The sequence below is a fragment of the Fundulus heteroclitus genome, chromosome 22 (assembly GCF_011125445.2).
Source record: "Fundulus heteroclitus isolate FHET01 chromosome 22, MU-UCD_Fhet_4.1, whole genome shotgun sequence".
NCBI classification, from domain to species: domain Eukaryota; kingdom Metazoa; phylum Chordata; class Actinopteri; order Cyprinodontiformes; family Fundulidae; genus Fundulus; species Fundulus heteroclitus.
In genome coordinates this window covers 37,785,903-37,803,499 of record NC_046382.1, presented here as the reverse complement: position 1 = coordinate 37,803,499, position 17,597 = coordinate 37,785,903, and the positions used below count along the sequence as shown (strand labels likewise).

The window sequence follows — 17,597 nt, the reverse complement described above, 5'->3', positions numbered from 1 at the left end:
GACAAAACTTGAACTTTCAGTCGGTGTAGTGTAATATTTGTACAGATGACTGCAATTGATAGTCTGAAAACTTTTTTTATAGGAATGTGTGTGTGAGAGAGAGAGAGGGAGAGAGAGAGGGAGATAGATACTGGCGATGAGGAGTGAGCGAGCACGGGCGCATGCTACAAAACATCTGTTTTGTCTACAGCTTTCCCCCCTTCATCTGCCCTCCAGAGTCAAAAACCAGCAATTTGTTGCAAATGAGCTAAGTCAATGTGAACCCTGCTCGCATCTGGAAACATGAAAGCAAACTCCAGGACATAAACACAACTTTTATTCCCTCTCTCCCTATTTTCAAAACAAGGAAAATAACATCATTTTTTTTTTTTAAATATCTCTATGCTTCAGGAATGTTCCAATTAGGATTCGGTTTGAAATACTTCTCCGAGTCATTTAAGATTAAACATATGCTGGCGCCAAGTTGTAATCCCACAATACATAGAAAGGAATACTGTACATTTGCTTGAAAATTCAGTAGATTTAAAGTGCTGAAAAATCACATACTACATGTCATCCGTTTTACACGAGTATTTTCATTGCCCTACTTAACTTGTTTATCAGTGACCTTCTGACAGTAGAGTAAGAATTTTTAATCGCAAAAGATTTTAAATTCAGCCCGGCCGTATTGTTTGGAGAGGCCTTTTATTTGATCACTTGACAGATGCAAGTGGAACCATATTTTTGACATAAATACTTTGTTTGCAATAATAAAACACCTTTTTTCTCAGATGTAAGTAAGTGTACCTCGGATGCTCCCATTCCTTAGCTACTCTGAGATGTTGCTGTGCACTCATGCATTTCGCATATTATCTCACATATTTGTGTAAATCCGCTGCCATCTTTCCTCTGTGTAACTTGACTATTTAATATGTTTACCTGAATATGCCACATTATCATATTATCAATGATTTTGCAATGCTTACTGTGTATTTTTTTTACTTTTATTTCACCTTTTCTGAGACATGTGTTCTTTGTTACTCTAAAATATAAATTTAAGTTAGATTAGCTGTTTTTTCAGTTTTGATTTAGTGCGTGACTGTCTGTGTTTTTTTTCTACGGTCCCACACAAATTTTCCCATTGTGGGACAGTAAAGAAGTTTCTTATCTTATCTTATCTTTCAACAGTGAAAGCTATGTATTCATGTATTTAATGACAGACATACAAAGTTTACTACACAAGCAGCTTACAATAAAAAAGCAAAAGCAAATATTAAGAAAGAAAAACTAAAGCTATATTCGTAAATACAACATAGACGTGAAATTAATAATTTTTCAGTCTGTCTGAGGACGACATAATGCCTTGGTTTGGACAACAGTCTTTGGATCTCACGATATTAATATAATTCAATACAAACACCTATTGTCTACCCAGCCCTGCACCTGTACCTGTACCTTTACCTGGCATCTTGTGTTTTACATGTTTTCTGGAAATCACCCTGTTTATGATGAAAAACATTAAAAGCTGCATATGGTCAATTAGAAAAAAAAAACATTAGGAAAAAATATAGAAGACCAAATCTTAATTCACTTAGAACTAAGTGATGTAAGCATAAACTATATTCATCGGCTGTTTAGGTAAATTATTAAGTGATGTCCTGAGTCGGTTTAACTAGAACAAATATAGAGAACATATTTCGCTGCTAGGTTGGATAATTACTCAACACTCTTCTCCGCAATCTCAAGTCAATATATGGTGAAACTAAAATCTTTGCTGCCATCAGCTGCTTCCACATAAAGCTCAGTAATGTTCTCTGGTTTGAACATTGACAGAAAAAATATAAGTGTCTTGCTATGCATTTCAGGTTGAATTTACACTTGATTTAAATCCATTTTTGTTGATCTAAGGACAGCAGCAGGCGTTGGAACGACGCACCTCTGGACATCTAAGACTTGAATTTGTGAAGAAATGTTATTTCTGTGTTTTGTTTTCTCCATTTCAGTGTTTAAATGAAGCGCCTTTTTAATCACAGAAACGGGAGCTTAGACAGAAGTTTCCTTGAAGAGCAACAAGTTTTATATGTATTTCCAAAACATTGAGGCTACAGCTGTAGGACAACGCTGAACAATCCAGATGTGGTTCATGCTTCTTATGTGTGTTTTTTACAGTCCAGATGTGCGCTGGTTGAAATTCAGAAAGAATGGTTTCTGCTCCAGAGTTGTGCACCAAACATTCTAAATGGCCAACAAGGTCAGCTTGCTTCCAGGAATATAGAACCGTGCACACATATACCGACATATAGATCATGCAGGTGCGTGTGTGCAGGTCAGAGACAAGGGGGAGACTTAGTTGGCAGCATACTCACAGTAACAGGTTCCACGGAGGGGGTTACCAAGGTATCGGTTTTCTGAGTCACATCTGCAGCAAGACGGGAGACACAGAGAGAGGAAGGGGCAGCAGGAAGAAAAAAGGGAAAGAAAGCATTACGGCATTAGCATTCAGCACGGGTGAGCTTTTCTAAAGAACTTTTTTTTTTGTAAAGGTGTGTGTGTGTGTGGTTGTGTGTCAGCTGGACTTTTGTCTTCCTTTTGCTGCCTGGTTGGTAATTTCCCTCGACGGTCCCGTCTAGCCGAAAGCTGCTCCGTTTTTCCCGAAAGACTCACACATTCAGACACACCAAATGCAAACAGACACAGATTTTAATGAGGAAGTCTCACACACGTGTTGCCAGGTTTGCGATGCATTTCAATGCTAAAGGTTAAAAAAAAAAGAGGTGAAGTAGGAGCCACCCCCTTCATGAACATGAATAATAGACTTTTGATTCCTGGAATTGGTTCCAGTAGAGGTTCCTCAGTAAAGAAAAAAATAATGTATCATTAAATAAAATAAATCACATATAGAGTGCTGGTCAATGTAAAACCGGTAAATAGCCATAAAAGAATGCGGTGTCAGTTTATATTTGTTTTCAGTGATTCCTATTCTCCAAACCAATTCTATTTGTTTTCATCATTGAGTAGGTATCCTATCGGCGAGTCGGTGGCTGCCTTTTGTCCCAGCCAGGTACTGGATTTGTAATTCCTACTGGCTGTGCTAGCTATGCTTACGCAATTCTGATTGGAGTGCAAAAGAAAAAAACTATATTTAAAAACAATGTTTATATGGGCAAAATCAATTTATCTGACAATTGTGTACTTTTATTCAGAGTAAAAGCAGTTTTACATGTGCAGTGTCCTTAAATATTTCTAAAAAACAAAACAAAACAAAAAAAACACATTAATAGAAGTTGTACTTCGATCTTTGTTGAAGAAGAAGCTGAAGTGATATTCTTCTTTTTTCACTTTATTAAACAATCATATACACAGAAAACATACATATAGAAACAAACAGGGACGTGTGTTGGTTCTGTGTCTTCTGAGTGCCCAGAATGGACCCGCAGCAGGACCCACGTTCCCTAATTAAGCTACAGGCTCAGTAACACTTACTATTGGTTGTTACAGGACTGAGACACAGGGCACACACGCGCATTCAGGGCGGTTTTCCCCAATCCACATTGAATGATTAGAACAAGTGTTTAAATGTTCGGAATAACGATTGGCATAAACCTCCCGTGTCATTCGGAACATAATTCCATTCCGATTGATCTTAATCTGATTGCAATATTCAGAGTTTACATGACAACATTTTTATTCCAATCAACCCTTTATTCTGATTACGTATGACCATGTAAACATAGCTGCTGTCCCCTAAAAGATAGAACAAAGATAAGTTTTTAAAACACATAGAGACTTTTAAGAGTCCCTGTTGGTGATCCAGAGGAAACACACCCAGAATTCAGCTCAGCATATACTGACCCATTCCCTGTTAGGAACATAGCTTGGGCAAAGGGATACAATTTGCTCAGTCAAAAACTGGGTTCCTTAAAAGAGAGGAAGGATAAATGAACCTTATAGCCTGTTAATGGTGTCAAAAATCTGTATTTTGTCATCACAAAATAACTTGTCAATTTGTGAGCATGCTTTTTGTAACCCAGGCAAGAACCAGTGTCCATTTTAAAAGGGCTCCAAACCATTGTAAGTGGTAACGCTACATTTGACCCTCAAAATAAGTAGTGTTTTATGAACATTTGACACTAACTGTTAAAGTAATTTGTTAAAGAACTATTCATTATTTTTTTTATCTTTAATTCTGAACACTCGGCTTTAAGGGTTGTTCTAATAAAGAGATTTAATCAGAACGCCTTTGTGTTTCACAGCTCGTTCTCTTGGGCTGCATTTAATGATTAAAATATAGAATTTAACAACCTTGACCTTTTTACTGAATAAAGTATTATTAGAAGTTAATTAAGTGAATAGTATTTATCCCAAACACAGACAAAAGGCATAAAGATTATCAGAGGACATTTGCCAAAAAGTTCAGAACAATACCTTAAGAATTTAGAAATCGTACCAATTTTTGTGAATATTCTGAATTATGTTTTATAATAATACAACTTTCTTAACTTCCAACTCAGAATTAGTCCTCGAAGTCACAAGCTCTGAAGTGGTCATCCTGCCTGAGACTCTGCTGATGCATGACATCGCTCCCTGCTCCCTGAGACTCACCAATAATAAGATCTGAGTGATTACACCTGCGACAGGTCTGATGATTGCGAGCTGTTGTACCTGGGAGGAGCAGTATATATTCATCACTCTCCCAGTGTGTTTATGCCAGATTCTAGAAAGTCATTGAGTGAGTAAACCGTACAACGTGCCTTGATTGATCTCCTGTGTTTTGACCTCAGCCAACTGGATCAGTCTTCAGAGCCAGTGCATCCTTTTGGCATCTGAGAAGGTTAGTGGTTATTCAGTGTTTCCACTGAGTATCTCCTGGCCACTAACCTCATTCTCCTCCTACTTGCAGTGGTCCAGTTTTGTTTTTTTTCAGTCAGTTCCATGTATACCAGTTTATTAATACACTTTCTTAAACACTTAACTCTTGTGTCGGCAGAATTTCTGGGTCTCCAGATTCTGTGGGTGAATCTTTACACTATCTTTGTAGTGCTGCTGCTATAGGCTTACGCTGCTGGCGGACATTAAGACCACTTTCCCTCAATCTGTTATCCTATTATTCAATTTGGCATTATTTGCTATTTCAACATTTCACTTCATGTCCTCCATCTCTCTTTCGTCTTCATAGTAGCTTCATCTGAACGGGCATCCTTCTTAGTTTTGACACCCTTCTGAAGGGGAGCATCAGATGAGCTCCTGCTGCCAACAGTTTGATGTCCTCCTTCTAATGATGATGGCTTGGTCCTGTCTTTCGATGTGTTTAACCATGTTCCTCTCCTACACATAGCTATTGGTTGAGAGTTTGATGCAACTAACTTTATGCGTTTTCTTCCATTCCCTAGAGATAAAAACTGACTCAGAGCTTATCTGCTTAGTTATGTTTCTCTCCTAGATGAAGACACTAAAGGATCTAGTCCTGCCATTGCCCATCACGGTTAGATCAGTGCTTCTGCGATATTTTTGTGTGTATGCTCCGTCTTAAACTCCCTGTCTAGAGTTGCCAACTGTCCCTTGAAAAATATAATTGTCCTCTATTTAGGATTCAATGTAAATGGTAAATGGCTTGTACTTGTATAGCACTTTAACTAGTCTGACAAGCTCCAAAGCATCTCACACCACAGTACAGTTTAGTCATTCACCGATTCAGACAAACATTCACACCCTGACAGTGGTGAGCTATGTTAGTAGCTACAGCTGCCCTACATCAGCACCACCTGGCCCTCTGACCACCACCAGGAGGCAATGCAAATGAAGTGTCTTGCCCAAGGACAGAATGACGGAGACAGTCAGAGTGTGGGATTGAACCAGCAACCTGCCAAATGCAGGACAAACTCCCTTGCCTCTACGCCACTGTCACCAGTACATGTGGCAGATGGCTGTTTACACTGAGCCTGGTACTGCTGGAGGTTTCTTTCTGTTAAAGGGAAGTTTTCCTCTCCACTGTCGCTATTTGCATGCTCGCTATAAGGGATTGCTGCAAAGTCAACAACACAATGCCAGCGACTATCCATGCTCATCCAGAAGGAGTGAATGCTTCAAGTGAACGACTTGATGCAATCTGCTCGGTTTCCTTAGAGAAAACATTTAAACCAGTTTGAAAAAAATGTAACTTGAATGCATTGTTTAATAACTAGGCTCAATTGAAAAGTATGTAACTGACATGGAATCTGTATGATTGGATTGAGCAGACGTTTTGATTCTTGGTGTCATGTGAATAAACTGAATGGAATTGAAAGACCAGAAAACTTGTCTCAAGTGGGCAAAGAATACTGCAAAATGTCAGTTTCATTTGGTTTTGCTCATTTTCACGCTACATTTCAAACGGTCTTTGACAATGTCTTGACACACAGACCTCTTGGCTGTTTCTCTGATTAATGCTCCCCTTGTCCAGCCTGTCAGTTCACGTGACCAGCCATGTCCTAATAGGTCTGCAGTTGCACCGTTCTTTTTCTATTTTCAGATGATGGATTGAACAGTGCCTCGTGAGATTACATTAGGGATACAAACCCAAACTAGCCCAGACATTTCTCTCTGACTTGTCTTCTGAGCTGCTTTTTTTTCATGATGCTATTCCCCCAGTGATGTTTTGTAACAAAGCTCAGAAGCCTTCACCGAGCAGCTGGATTTGTACTGAGATTGCATTGCAGTACACAAAAGTGGACTCTATTTAGTAGTTTTCTCAATTTAAAGGGTCCTGACATTCCACACTTTTTAGATTTACATATGTCAAAATCTTAAACCATATAATTTTTATTTCCCAACACAATTATGTAATTCCTTGCGTTGGCCCATCACATGAAACCCTGGAAGATACGATATTTCGTTGTATTCAGTTTGATTTATATAGCACCAATACACAACACATGTAATATCAAGGTGCTTTACAAAGTCAATTCAATCAAATCATTCACACAGACCAGTCAAAGTTTCCTATCTGAGGAAACTGAGCAGATTGCATCATGTCTTGACAAGCAGCATTCACTCCACTTGAGAGTGTAGAGCCACAGGGACAGTCGTCTGCATTATTGATGGCTTTGCAGCAATCCCTCATACTGAGCATGCATGAAGGGACAGTGGAGAGGAAAACTCCCCTTTAACAGGGAGGAGAAGCCTCCAGCAGAACCAGGCTCAGTGTTAACAGTCATCTGCCTTGACCCACTGGGGGTTAGAGAAGACAGAGCAGAGACAGAAAAAAGCACAGATGCACACATAGATCCAGGAATACTTTCTATGTTAATGGTAGCAGATGATCTGCCCCCCTAAATGGCATTGCAGCTAAACAAAACACCAGGCCAGATTACCAACTACGGAGAGAAAAAAGACAGGGAGAACATAAAGTTAAAATTTTAAAATGAAAGAAAATATGAAAAGCCCAAAGGGTGGGAGTACTTTGAAAAGGCACTGTACATAGGTCTAGTCAGCATTGTATCTGATAGTGGTTAAAACATGTCTCAATTAGTTGAGAGATGTCTTCAGATAAATCAGAAAAAATAAAATAAGGTAAAACATCTCAAAACGTTTCAAAATCAGTAATTGCGGCCAATATAAATAATGGCACAGTAAATACTATAACCGTGACAGTATTTGTCCAAATTAGAAATAGTGAAGTCTACACTCCAAAGGTTCTACTTGGCAGTTCTGGCTTAATAAAATGCACCTTAACTTCAGTGTTGGTTTAGGCACTGTTTTTCTTGTCTAATTTTTTTTGGTTGATTAGATTATTTAGATTGCTATGAAAAGCCCTTGGTTTGTGTTAGACACAAGTGCTACAAGTTTAAATACAGCCATTAAAAACCTTTTGAGAGCACTTTTATATCCTGTTTTTTTCCTCTCATTGAGACTTTAGCTCCTATTGGTCATTCTGAAACATCCAATCACCCGTAATTTCAGCTAGCGCACTTCTCCAATTACCAGCAAGTAAATGATAAATACTGAGCGAATAAATAAAGCAAAGTTAGAAAAACGTAAAGAACATGGAGCACACTTAAAGTTTTTCTGACCAGAAAAAAGGAAAATACACAGACAGAACCAAAAAAAAAAACAACAACTATTAAAGCAGCTTTTGAAAAAGGGAAAGATACAAAAAAAAATACTGCAAAGCTTTTGACAAAAGCATGTTTGCGTTAATGTTTAAAAAGTAGGAAAATCCATCCACATGACTTTAAAGAGGAAGAAAAAAGAAAAGACCATGCAACATATTGTTGAAAATCAGTGCTGTGACTGTAGAGAATTCAAAAAGTTTGACAGGGTACGCTGTACACAACAAACAGTACAAATATATAAAATAACAAACAACATAGAATAATTTAAAAAAAATATAAAAGTAAAAATACTGAAAATTACTATTCAAATATACTGATCCAATAACCACAATTATTTATTTATCAATTTATTGATTGGTTTATTTGGAATGTATGTAAGAAGCCAATACCAAGTAGCACATGTTTGTGAAGAAACATGTTTTTTACAAATAAAATTTTGAAAAGGATGGCATGGTTATGGTTAACCCTTTTTACTGTTTTACCTTTTAATTCAATGCAGTCAAACCGCCTTCCCAGGTCATCTGGGGTCTCGTTTATAAAGATTGCGTATACACAAAATTGGGCCTGAAACGTGCGCATGTCACTTTTCCACGCCGAAGTTGGGATCTATAAAAAAAGATCTTGACGGGAAAATGTGCGGTCCTCACAGCAACTCTGACCCAGACGTGCGCTCGTTTTGGAGACGATGCAGATGGTAAAGTGGTGAATTGCAGCCAAACTGCATGAGGATTCCTCTGACATGTTCAATTTCACTCCATATCAGACTTTAATCATAGATTGACTTTATCATAAGCATTAAAAACTGCTGTGCTATTCATGCTTGTACTGGTGACACATAACTACACATAAGCACCCGTAAAATAAATAAAAGAATCCCTAAAAGCAGTCTACGATCTAAAATAAAAGTCATCTCAACATACATACAATAACAAGTTATTTTCATGTGGGTGACGTGTGCTTTAACCTCTGATTTACACAATAAACTCCTCTCTGTGATTTTCTTTCACAGTTTCTTAGGTTTTTTTTCTTCGTGGCTGCCATTTCACCATGATGAAGAAACTGATCAGCTGACCCACTTATAACACACATCAACATTCACGAGGTGCTTTGCATTGACCATGTATGGTTGAATCTGGGCGTGTTGAGGGCTGAACATGGGGCGGAACCAGGTACGCAAACATTCGGGTGCAGCTGTCATCTATAAAGGAAAATTGTGTGCTGGTGTGCATGCGCATGGTTTTATAAAGTTGAATGCTTTATGGTGCACACAATTTTTTTTTCTTGGCATACGCACACTTTTAGTATGGATTCCCCGGAAAGTTTTATAAATGAGACCCCTGACCAGTAAATATCAGCAGTAAAACATGTGATCTGTACACATCAGAGCAACACACAGCAATTTTAAAACTGTTACAACAATTTGCGAGTGCTTTGATTCTTTCGGCCCTCCAGTTAGAATAAACCCACAGGGCCACAAAGGGAGGGACACTTTAGTCCTGAAGTCAGGGCTCAAACAAAGACAGGCCATACACATAAGCTCCATACAGCGCCCCTAATGGGGAGAAAATAAGGGCCACATGAGGCTGAGTTCTCTTCATTTAAAACAAGAGGCTACTCAGCTCTACACACACACACACACACACACACACACACACACACACACACACACACACACACACACACACCTCTTAGTACTGAAAGCTCTGCTCTGCTTGCTGATATCATAAACCTCCCATTAACATGTCAGATAAAAGAGTCAAGCTGATACTGGCCCTACTTGTGCATCAAAAAAAAAAAATCTATCATTTACTTTAGGAACATACAGGCACTCTATTGCTGTGGTTTTATGAGGGGTAGAAATGATAATGATTGAAGTGAAAAAGAGGAAACCAAATGAGCTGATAGACGATTAGTTAAGGTGCATCAATTCCAGGTGAATGAACATAACCATGCAAAAAACAAAAAGGAAATAAGGTATACACATTGGAACTGTTTCTGAATGTAATTCAAAACCACTGGTTAAATAATTTTGACTTTTCACATAACAGTCTCAAAATTCTCATACACAGCTTAACCTGTGCGATATTTTCATAAATGTGTTGTGTTTTTTGTTTTGTTTTAGTCCATCTATTTACTTGGTCTCAGGTCCAAATGGCCAAACCTAAAAGTTTAAAACAAATGAAAACTCTGATGGCAGAACAAAAGTCAGTGGCTACAAAACAGCTTTCAATAAGAGACTTATTTAATGAGAGAGAAAACGTAAGGTACTAAAGAATTTGCAAGAACAAACAACACCAAATAAACAAAGATTTGAAATGTTTAATGTTCATAAATAAGAAAAAAGATTACTCTTAATATTAAAGGGATGGTAAAAATGGTAAAAACAGAGCCCCCAGCCAACCTAAATCATTTTATACAGTTTGTATTCTCATTTAGCTCATGGAGCAACAAAATCAAGTATCTCTGCTTTGTGTTAAAATATCCTTGTTTTAGCCACACAAACAAACATACAAGTCAATGGTATAAAAAGCTCTGCGTGCAAAGTTTTATAATAGAAATTGTAATACATACATAATAAGTTGGCCAATGGAAGAACTTTAGACCACTGATGTTAAAACACTACAGCTACTCACTATGCATGGTGGATTCCACCCCAAATTCAATATCTGCAGGCTATACACTTAGTGCAAAGAAGGAGGCAGAGGCCTAGTGAGCATCAGAGCCACCAGTGAAACATCCAAGCTCCAAAAATATATATCAGGAAGATGTTTCAGACAATAGAAGCTGGAAGAGAAGGAAGTGAAGGAACCATCGTGAGAGGAAAACCCCTGCATGGGATGTATCACCGACAAATAGCTGAAGTGGCTGACATGACCAAATCCTACCAATGGCTATAGAGGACCGGACTGAAGGACAGCACTGAACGGGCCCCGAGCACCAGAGCAATAAGGCCCGTTAACACTACACTTTTTTAACCGAGCCGAGACCAGTCCAAGCTCGGTAACCGAGATAACTCTTGTGTGTAAATGGTCAGCAGACTGAACCGGACCGCGCTAAACATAACCGGACCTCGCTAAATGCAGACCAGTTCCTGAACAGGTCTCGGATATTTTTTTATCCCGGTTATCTGATAACGAAGAGCGCATGAGCAGACCGCGTCATCCCCTTACAATCAGCTGACTGTCTGCGGGTTTTTCCAGCGAGTGTGGCTGCACGTCCTGATTCACACTCCATTCAGACAAAATTCAGACATTCATAATAATACTAGCTTCCTTACCGTGCCACACGGTTTCCAGAGATGATTCTGCTTAGCAGTGTGATGAACCTCAGTGTCTGTTTCCGGTGTCTGTAAATCTTTATTAGACGTTCGTTTGTCTCATCCACTTCCCAAAAGCCGACTCTCTCAAAAAAATTCACCAATGGTTGCCTTCTTCCCCTGACACTCCGTAAACACCGAAATATCACAATATCAAGCATAACATCCTGAATGTTACGGGCGGTGCTGTATTGTTTTGCTTGGTTCCGCCTTCAATCCAAGAGAGCGGTAGTACCGCAGATCACCACTAGGAGGCGAGCAGCAACAAAGGAACTGAGATAGTGTGGTGTATAAACGGTCGTCTTGGCTTGGTTAACTGATCCAAGCTCGGACTGGTCTCAGCTCGACTCGGTTTAACAAGGGTAGTGTAAATGGGCCTGTGCAGAATACCAACTGGAGACCCCCAGGTCAAAATGGGAGTCACCTCTCCAGGTGGTGGAGAACGACAGAGCTACGATGGAGCTAAGTCCCGTTGGACTTCCAGACACAGATAAAATGGTAATGGCCAACTAACCGGACATTTTGATCATTGATAATTAGCATCTCAGTACAGAAGAGCGCAATCTTAGGAACAGCTAAGATCCTAAGATGAACTCTCAAGCTCCCAGGCCTCTAGTAGAGGACACAAGCTTGAGAAATGGAGAGCCACCCACCCTGCTCAGGAGTATGAGGGCTGGGTGAGAGAGTAGTGTTTTTATATATAATATGAAATGCTCTAGTGAGGCTCTGAGCATGTGTTAGGGATCTGGGGGGTTGAAGGGGAGGCCAAAGGAGGAAAGGGACAAACTGCGGCAGACTGAAAGATGTTGACAAGTGATAGATGCATTAGACATGTAGGGAGGACTGGGACAATATATTCATGTGCACAGAAACGCCATGACGGACACACAAAGGGATAAGCAATCTGCTTTAGCTAATGTTGCCATTAGTTCAGTTTGTCGCTTTGTATACGCGCAGATATGTATGCAACTGCACACCTGCTGCAACCTCTGGACACCCGCCATGCACCCAAGGAGGGGCGGGACGCTCGTTTTGAATGAACGAGACAAGCAAATCTTGCTCTATGTGTTTGAAAATGATTTAAAGAGCAAAACAGCTGCAGCAATGAATTTCAGATAGCGGAGAAAAAGGTGGATAAAAGTGAATAAACATGACTGCAGCAAAGGGACTGTTAGATACACAAGTGCATGCAGCATTTCGGCTCTGCAGTCTCGAGCAAAATAATAATATGTGTGCAGTAAAAAAATGGAATGAAATAAAAATTGCCATAAACATGGCAGGTGCCAAGTGAGCAGGTGTGGAACCCCTAATCCATTTTTAAGATTTACTCACTCTCAGCTGGAGCTCTGCACAGTCCCCCATATGCCAAAAAGCTGCAAGCACGACATCCAAGCTGCAGTGCCATCATGTTATACTTTATTTACTACAACATTTGTTCATGCTAGTCCTTTCACTAATCAGGGTATTTAAAAAGGTTTCGCTTGAGTCCAACAGTTGTGATGGCAGAGCATTTTCTTTTAGGCCAAGGTATTTTTCATTATCAAGGTCCTTTTATCCATCATGATTCCTTTCAAATATATTCACACTACATTTAATAATATATTTACTTGCATTTTTGGGGAGATTTACAGTACAGACCAACATAAAAAGGAAAAGGATGAATGGTTTAGGTTTTTTATATGTATACAATTTGAATTGTAGTATGCATGACACAATTCTCAGCCAATGAGAGCCAGTCTTTTATCAAACCACCGGTTACCTATTGCTTTGATTGTTTAAAATGTCATGATCTCTGGATTCATGAATGCCTGTACTAGGAAGTAGGTTGGGGTAATGTGTTATGAATTATGAATAATGGAGCCAATCTGAAAGTTTTAGGCAATAATTTGTGTTTGGTCCAAAAGCATCATTGACCCTCATCTAAAGATTTCCCATAGCAACAGTGAGTACGTGGTAGTAGCATCCTGATGTTGCTTTTCATCAGATGGAACTGGGATTTTTAAAGCAAGGTGGATGCAATTATGATTACCTCCAGATACTTCTCATTTTCGACTCAAATATGACCGCTAATTTATTCTTTTTAAGCACCAGAGTGACTCACACATCCAAGTCAACAACAGAGTGGCTTCAGATGAAAAAAACATTTACATTTGGACTCAGCCTAGCCAGTGTCCAGAAGCAGATGTGACACAAAATCCATGGACAAGATGTAATCTCAAATTTGGCAAGGAAGAGGGAGCAAACACAACTAATTCAAGATGCTGAGTTAGGGTAGGTTTGAATGAAAAGGGGATTTTATAACTTGTTTTATTTGATTTTCTAACCACATAAACCCATTTTGGGTTTGAATTTAACATGATACATGTCCCCTAAAATTTTGGAGTATGTTTTAAAATCTCTGTTTGTTCAATGTTTATCACAAAAAACCTGACATTTTAAACAAAGGGGTAGGGGGAGAGCCACAGAGATGTTTAAGATAAGCAGCTAAATGATGATGACCGTGCTACGTTGTTTATTTGCTTTAATATGTTAACATGTAGACCTGAGTCTGTGTGTGTGTGCTGGGGCTGCTTCACTGACAGAAAACACTGATTAAAGTGGACATTTAGAGGGATTCAGTCAGACAGCCAGCTCCTCTTGATTTCAGTCTGGGTAACGGACGGAGCTGAAGACAGGGATTACTTATGGGTCACTCTGAGTTGAGCAGCAGGTAGTCGGCGGCGAGGGTAACGGCTGAGAGCAGCGGGGTCAAACTCAATATGTTTCGCTGTGTTCTAGCAATCAAAACTGTTTAAAGCTACTTTTGGTTCACAGATTATTTTCATTATATCAAAAATATAATCAAGAGAAACATGGGTGAGTGACATTTTGAATGGCGAACAAATAACACATGGGACTAATTCAAAGAGGAACAATACAGAAAAAAGGGTGAAAATGGAAAAAAACAGGACAGGAAACCTTCTCAGAGTAAATGACGTCATGAACCCTTTAAAGCAGAGGTGTCAAACTAATTTCTATATGGGGCCACTTTGGCATCATGAAGTCATTAAAAGGGCCGCTTGCATGTGTAGAGACAATACTTTTCATTTCATAATTTCATTCCAGTTCACACAGTAGTATAAAAAATGCACAGTAACATAAAAGTAGCACCTTTAGGCCCAGTTTATACAGTTTATCTGCAAAACAAGTTGATATTGGGGTGAGTTACACTTACAGGAGGCACAGTTTTAGCCACTTTATACACTATAAAAGGATATATGCCTTTTTTTTTGGCTCTCGAGGGCCGGATAATTTACCTTGAAGGGCCAGATTTGGCCCGCGGGCCTTGAGTTTGACACCTGTGCTTTAAAGCATCAGAACCTTTCATATAAAAGTCTGCTGCCCTCTAGCAGTCAAGCAAGACCTTGTCATCACTGGGTCTTTCAGAGGGGGGGCAATGATCCAAAACATATAGCCAAATCAACATGGATGGTTCACCAGGCAGGTAATCAATCTTCTCCCATGGTCATCTCAGTCCTCTGTCTTTATTCCGTTATAAAACCTGTGGGTTGATCTAAAGAACGGAAAGCATAAAACAGAACCCAGCAATTTGCACAATCTTGCCGCAACCCTGTAAAATGCTGAAGGTTCATCATTTTTTCCTAGATTCCATGAAAAAGCATCCTTCTTGTCAGACGTAGTTGACACTGTGTGATTAGACAGGGAATTCCAATGCAAAAAAACTTCTGGGAAGCCTTTGGTCCTGAATTAGTACTCATTCAGCGTGACGGGCTTACTGACGGCTGATTTGTCACTCTGGCCACCGCAGACAACCTATGATAAAAATGTTTCAGAAATGACTTTTTTACTATTATCCTCTGAGCACTTTCCTCATGTTTGTGCTCCCTCTTTCATAGTCTGCTTTGAGGAGTAAAATATCAGTAAAACCAACACTTGTTTGTACGAGGGGTTTAACTGTAGACATGTCAGGTGCAGCCCTGTAAGTTTGGTATGCACGTGTACTAAATCAACCTGGCAAGCCACATTGATAACATGAACCCTACATTCTGCACATTATTAATCTGGGACTGCTTACATTGAATCCTTTTGGGGAAAGGAGGGGCATTCAGCAGAACTTTCCGACCTGGTTGGACAAAGAGACACCTAGTGCCCGCCTACCAAAGATTGTTTTTAGCCAATCACGGAATCAAATCAAAGTGTAAGCAGCAGGCACCATGAGAAACCACAACAAGGTAAGCTAGTCAAAGCACTTCTTGCTGTTCTTCTTTCAAAGAAGAAATTGTGGATTCTTACAAAATAGATGATATCAGCATTTATGCGTGCATCCTGTTGGGCTGCCATGTTTATGTTGGATCGGCTGTGGGCTCAGCAGCTATTGCTTTGTCCCGCCTTAGACCATAATATTGCAACGTGATTGGCCCTAACCATTTTTGCTTCGGAAACTACCAGTTTTAGCCTGGGCACTACAAGGTGAATTCTTGTGTGTTTGTGAACTCATAAATACTGTGAGAATTCATCTTGCAGGCAAGGTTAGTACTAAACAATTACGGCTCTGTTTTCTACCTGGACACATTCAGAACGTTTATGCGAGGAACAAAGTGCAAAATGACAAGTTCTGTTTTACACCAAAGATTTACACCAAATCCAAACAAAGAGGAGTCCTAGGTATCACTAAACTCTGCTCTTTAGGAACATTAAGGTTTTTCATTTATCAACATCAGTAAGGTCTGTAGCTTGCTTTGCACTTAACCAGACTACTCGCCTTTAAATGATGTACAGATGAATGTAAACCTCGCTGGTACTGGAGAAAAATCAGCTAAAATCCAAATCCACCTGCCTGGAGCAACTAACCAGTCCAAAACACTTCACAACAAATGAGATGCAACAAAACACTGGCACCATGGGGATGAGTCCCTTGAACCAGAGCGAATATACTGACAGCTGCGCTTTCATGGTGCATTCATGTGCATCTTGAGGACTGGAGTTTTCAGATATCAAAACAACACCAATGTGATTTAATTCTTTTTTTCTCAAATGTGTGGACGGTGTTATTAAATAATTTCTACACAACAAATACCATTTTATACTTGTATAATCCGTCCATCTATCTGCTATACCTGCTCATTCTTTAATAAAATTAAATCACCAAACACCAAATCTCCAATCAGTTCAACAGGGGCCACTTTTGGTTTGATTCTCTCGACTGAAGCAGACATACTGAATCGTGACTTTAAAACTGATTTTTGTGTACCCCTACAGCATGCCATCTCATGACACTTTACAAAATTAGTTCAATTTCTGTAGATTCCAAGTCAATTACATTCCAATTGGTCCCACTTGTTAAACAAAATCACTTCCAACTTAATAGAATGATGGAAGCAATCAGATTTTCTAACATCAATCTTCTTCAATCACACACAATTAACTGCATTGGCAATTACAGTAAATTTTCAGAAATTTGTATTTCAATAAATATAACTGAAATGTTCTTCCACGGTTTACTCTTTCTCCCCAACTTACAATCTGAAAAGTACAAAAAGCTTGATATTTTTCCACGACCTTAAAGGAACCCAGATGTTTTTATTGGCTTTCGGAGGTTAATTGTTGTCTCCAGGCTTGTCCAGTCTTTCATTAACTCTTCAATCAGTGAACGCTAAAAAGTATCAGGACGCACCACCGTTTTTAAAGCCAAACTTTCAAAATCACTAAAATATGCTGTCATGCCGTCCCAACAACCACTTAAAATGAAGCTGTTTTGGAGCTACACCAGCTGAAGGAAGGCTCTGTTACCTGAGCAGAAAGACTGGCTAATCTCACCTTGTTATGCTTCTGTTATTCTGCATCAGGAATAGGATGTCCCAAAGGGAAGCCATTTCTCGTGTTACATTAAAAAACTTCAGTTTAACCGTTGTTTTCTGTCTTGCATTAAAAAATGTATCAAAATAAAGCATAACATACATTTTAACACATTATTCAAGGTGTTGCATTTTAGCAGCAGGGTGAATAATTGTTGTATCTCTGTGTATCTAAATTAAAGGAATTACTATTATACTGTGCTAACCTTTAGTTTTAACGAAAGAGCAAAGGCATTTATCTCCCTGCTTGACCTGTGTCATCTTAGTATGCATTGCTATTACATCACATCACATCACACACACACACACGCGCGCGCACACACACAGACACGCACACACACAGCAGCGTGTTCTGCC

The 17,597-nt window shown here is 39.3% G+C and overlaps 1 protein-coding gene across 3 annotated transcripts in view; it reads right to left on the bottom strand.

Annotated features, from left to right (window-relative positions):
- atrnl1a (attractin-like 1a) overlaps positions 1–17,597 on the bottom strand; it is a 410,176-nt gene that overhangs the window by 228,797 nt on the left and 163,782 nt on the right. For all 3 annotated transcript variants that reach the window (XM_012872822.3, XM_021321643.2, XM_036126662.1), the window contains one exon: positions 2,346–2,398. In XM_012872822.3, the coding sequence (XP_012728276.2) occupies positions 2,346–2,398 (53 nt within the window). The remainder of the gene's footprint in view (positions 1–2,345; positions 2,399–17,597) is intronic.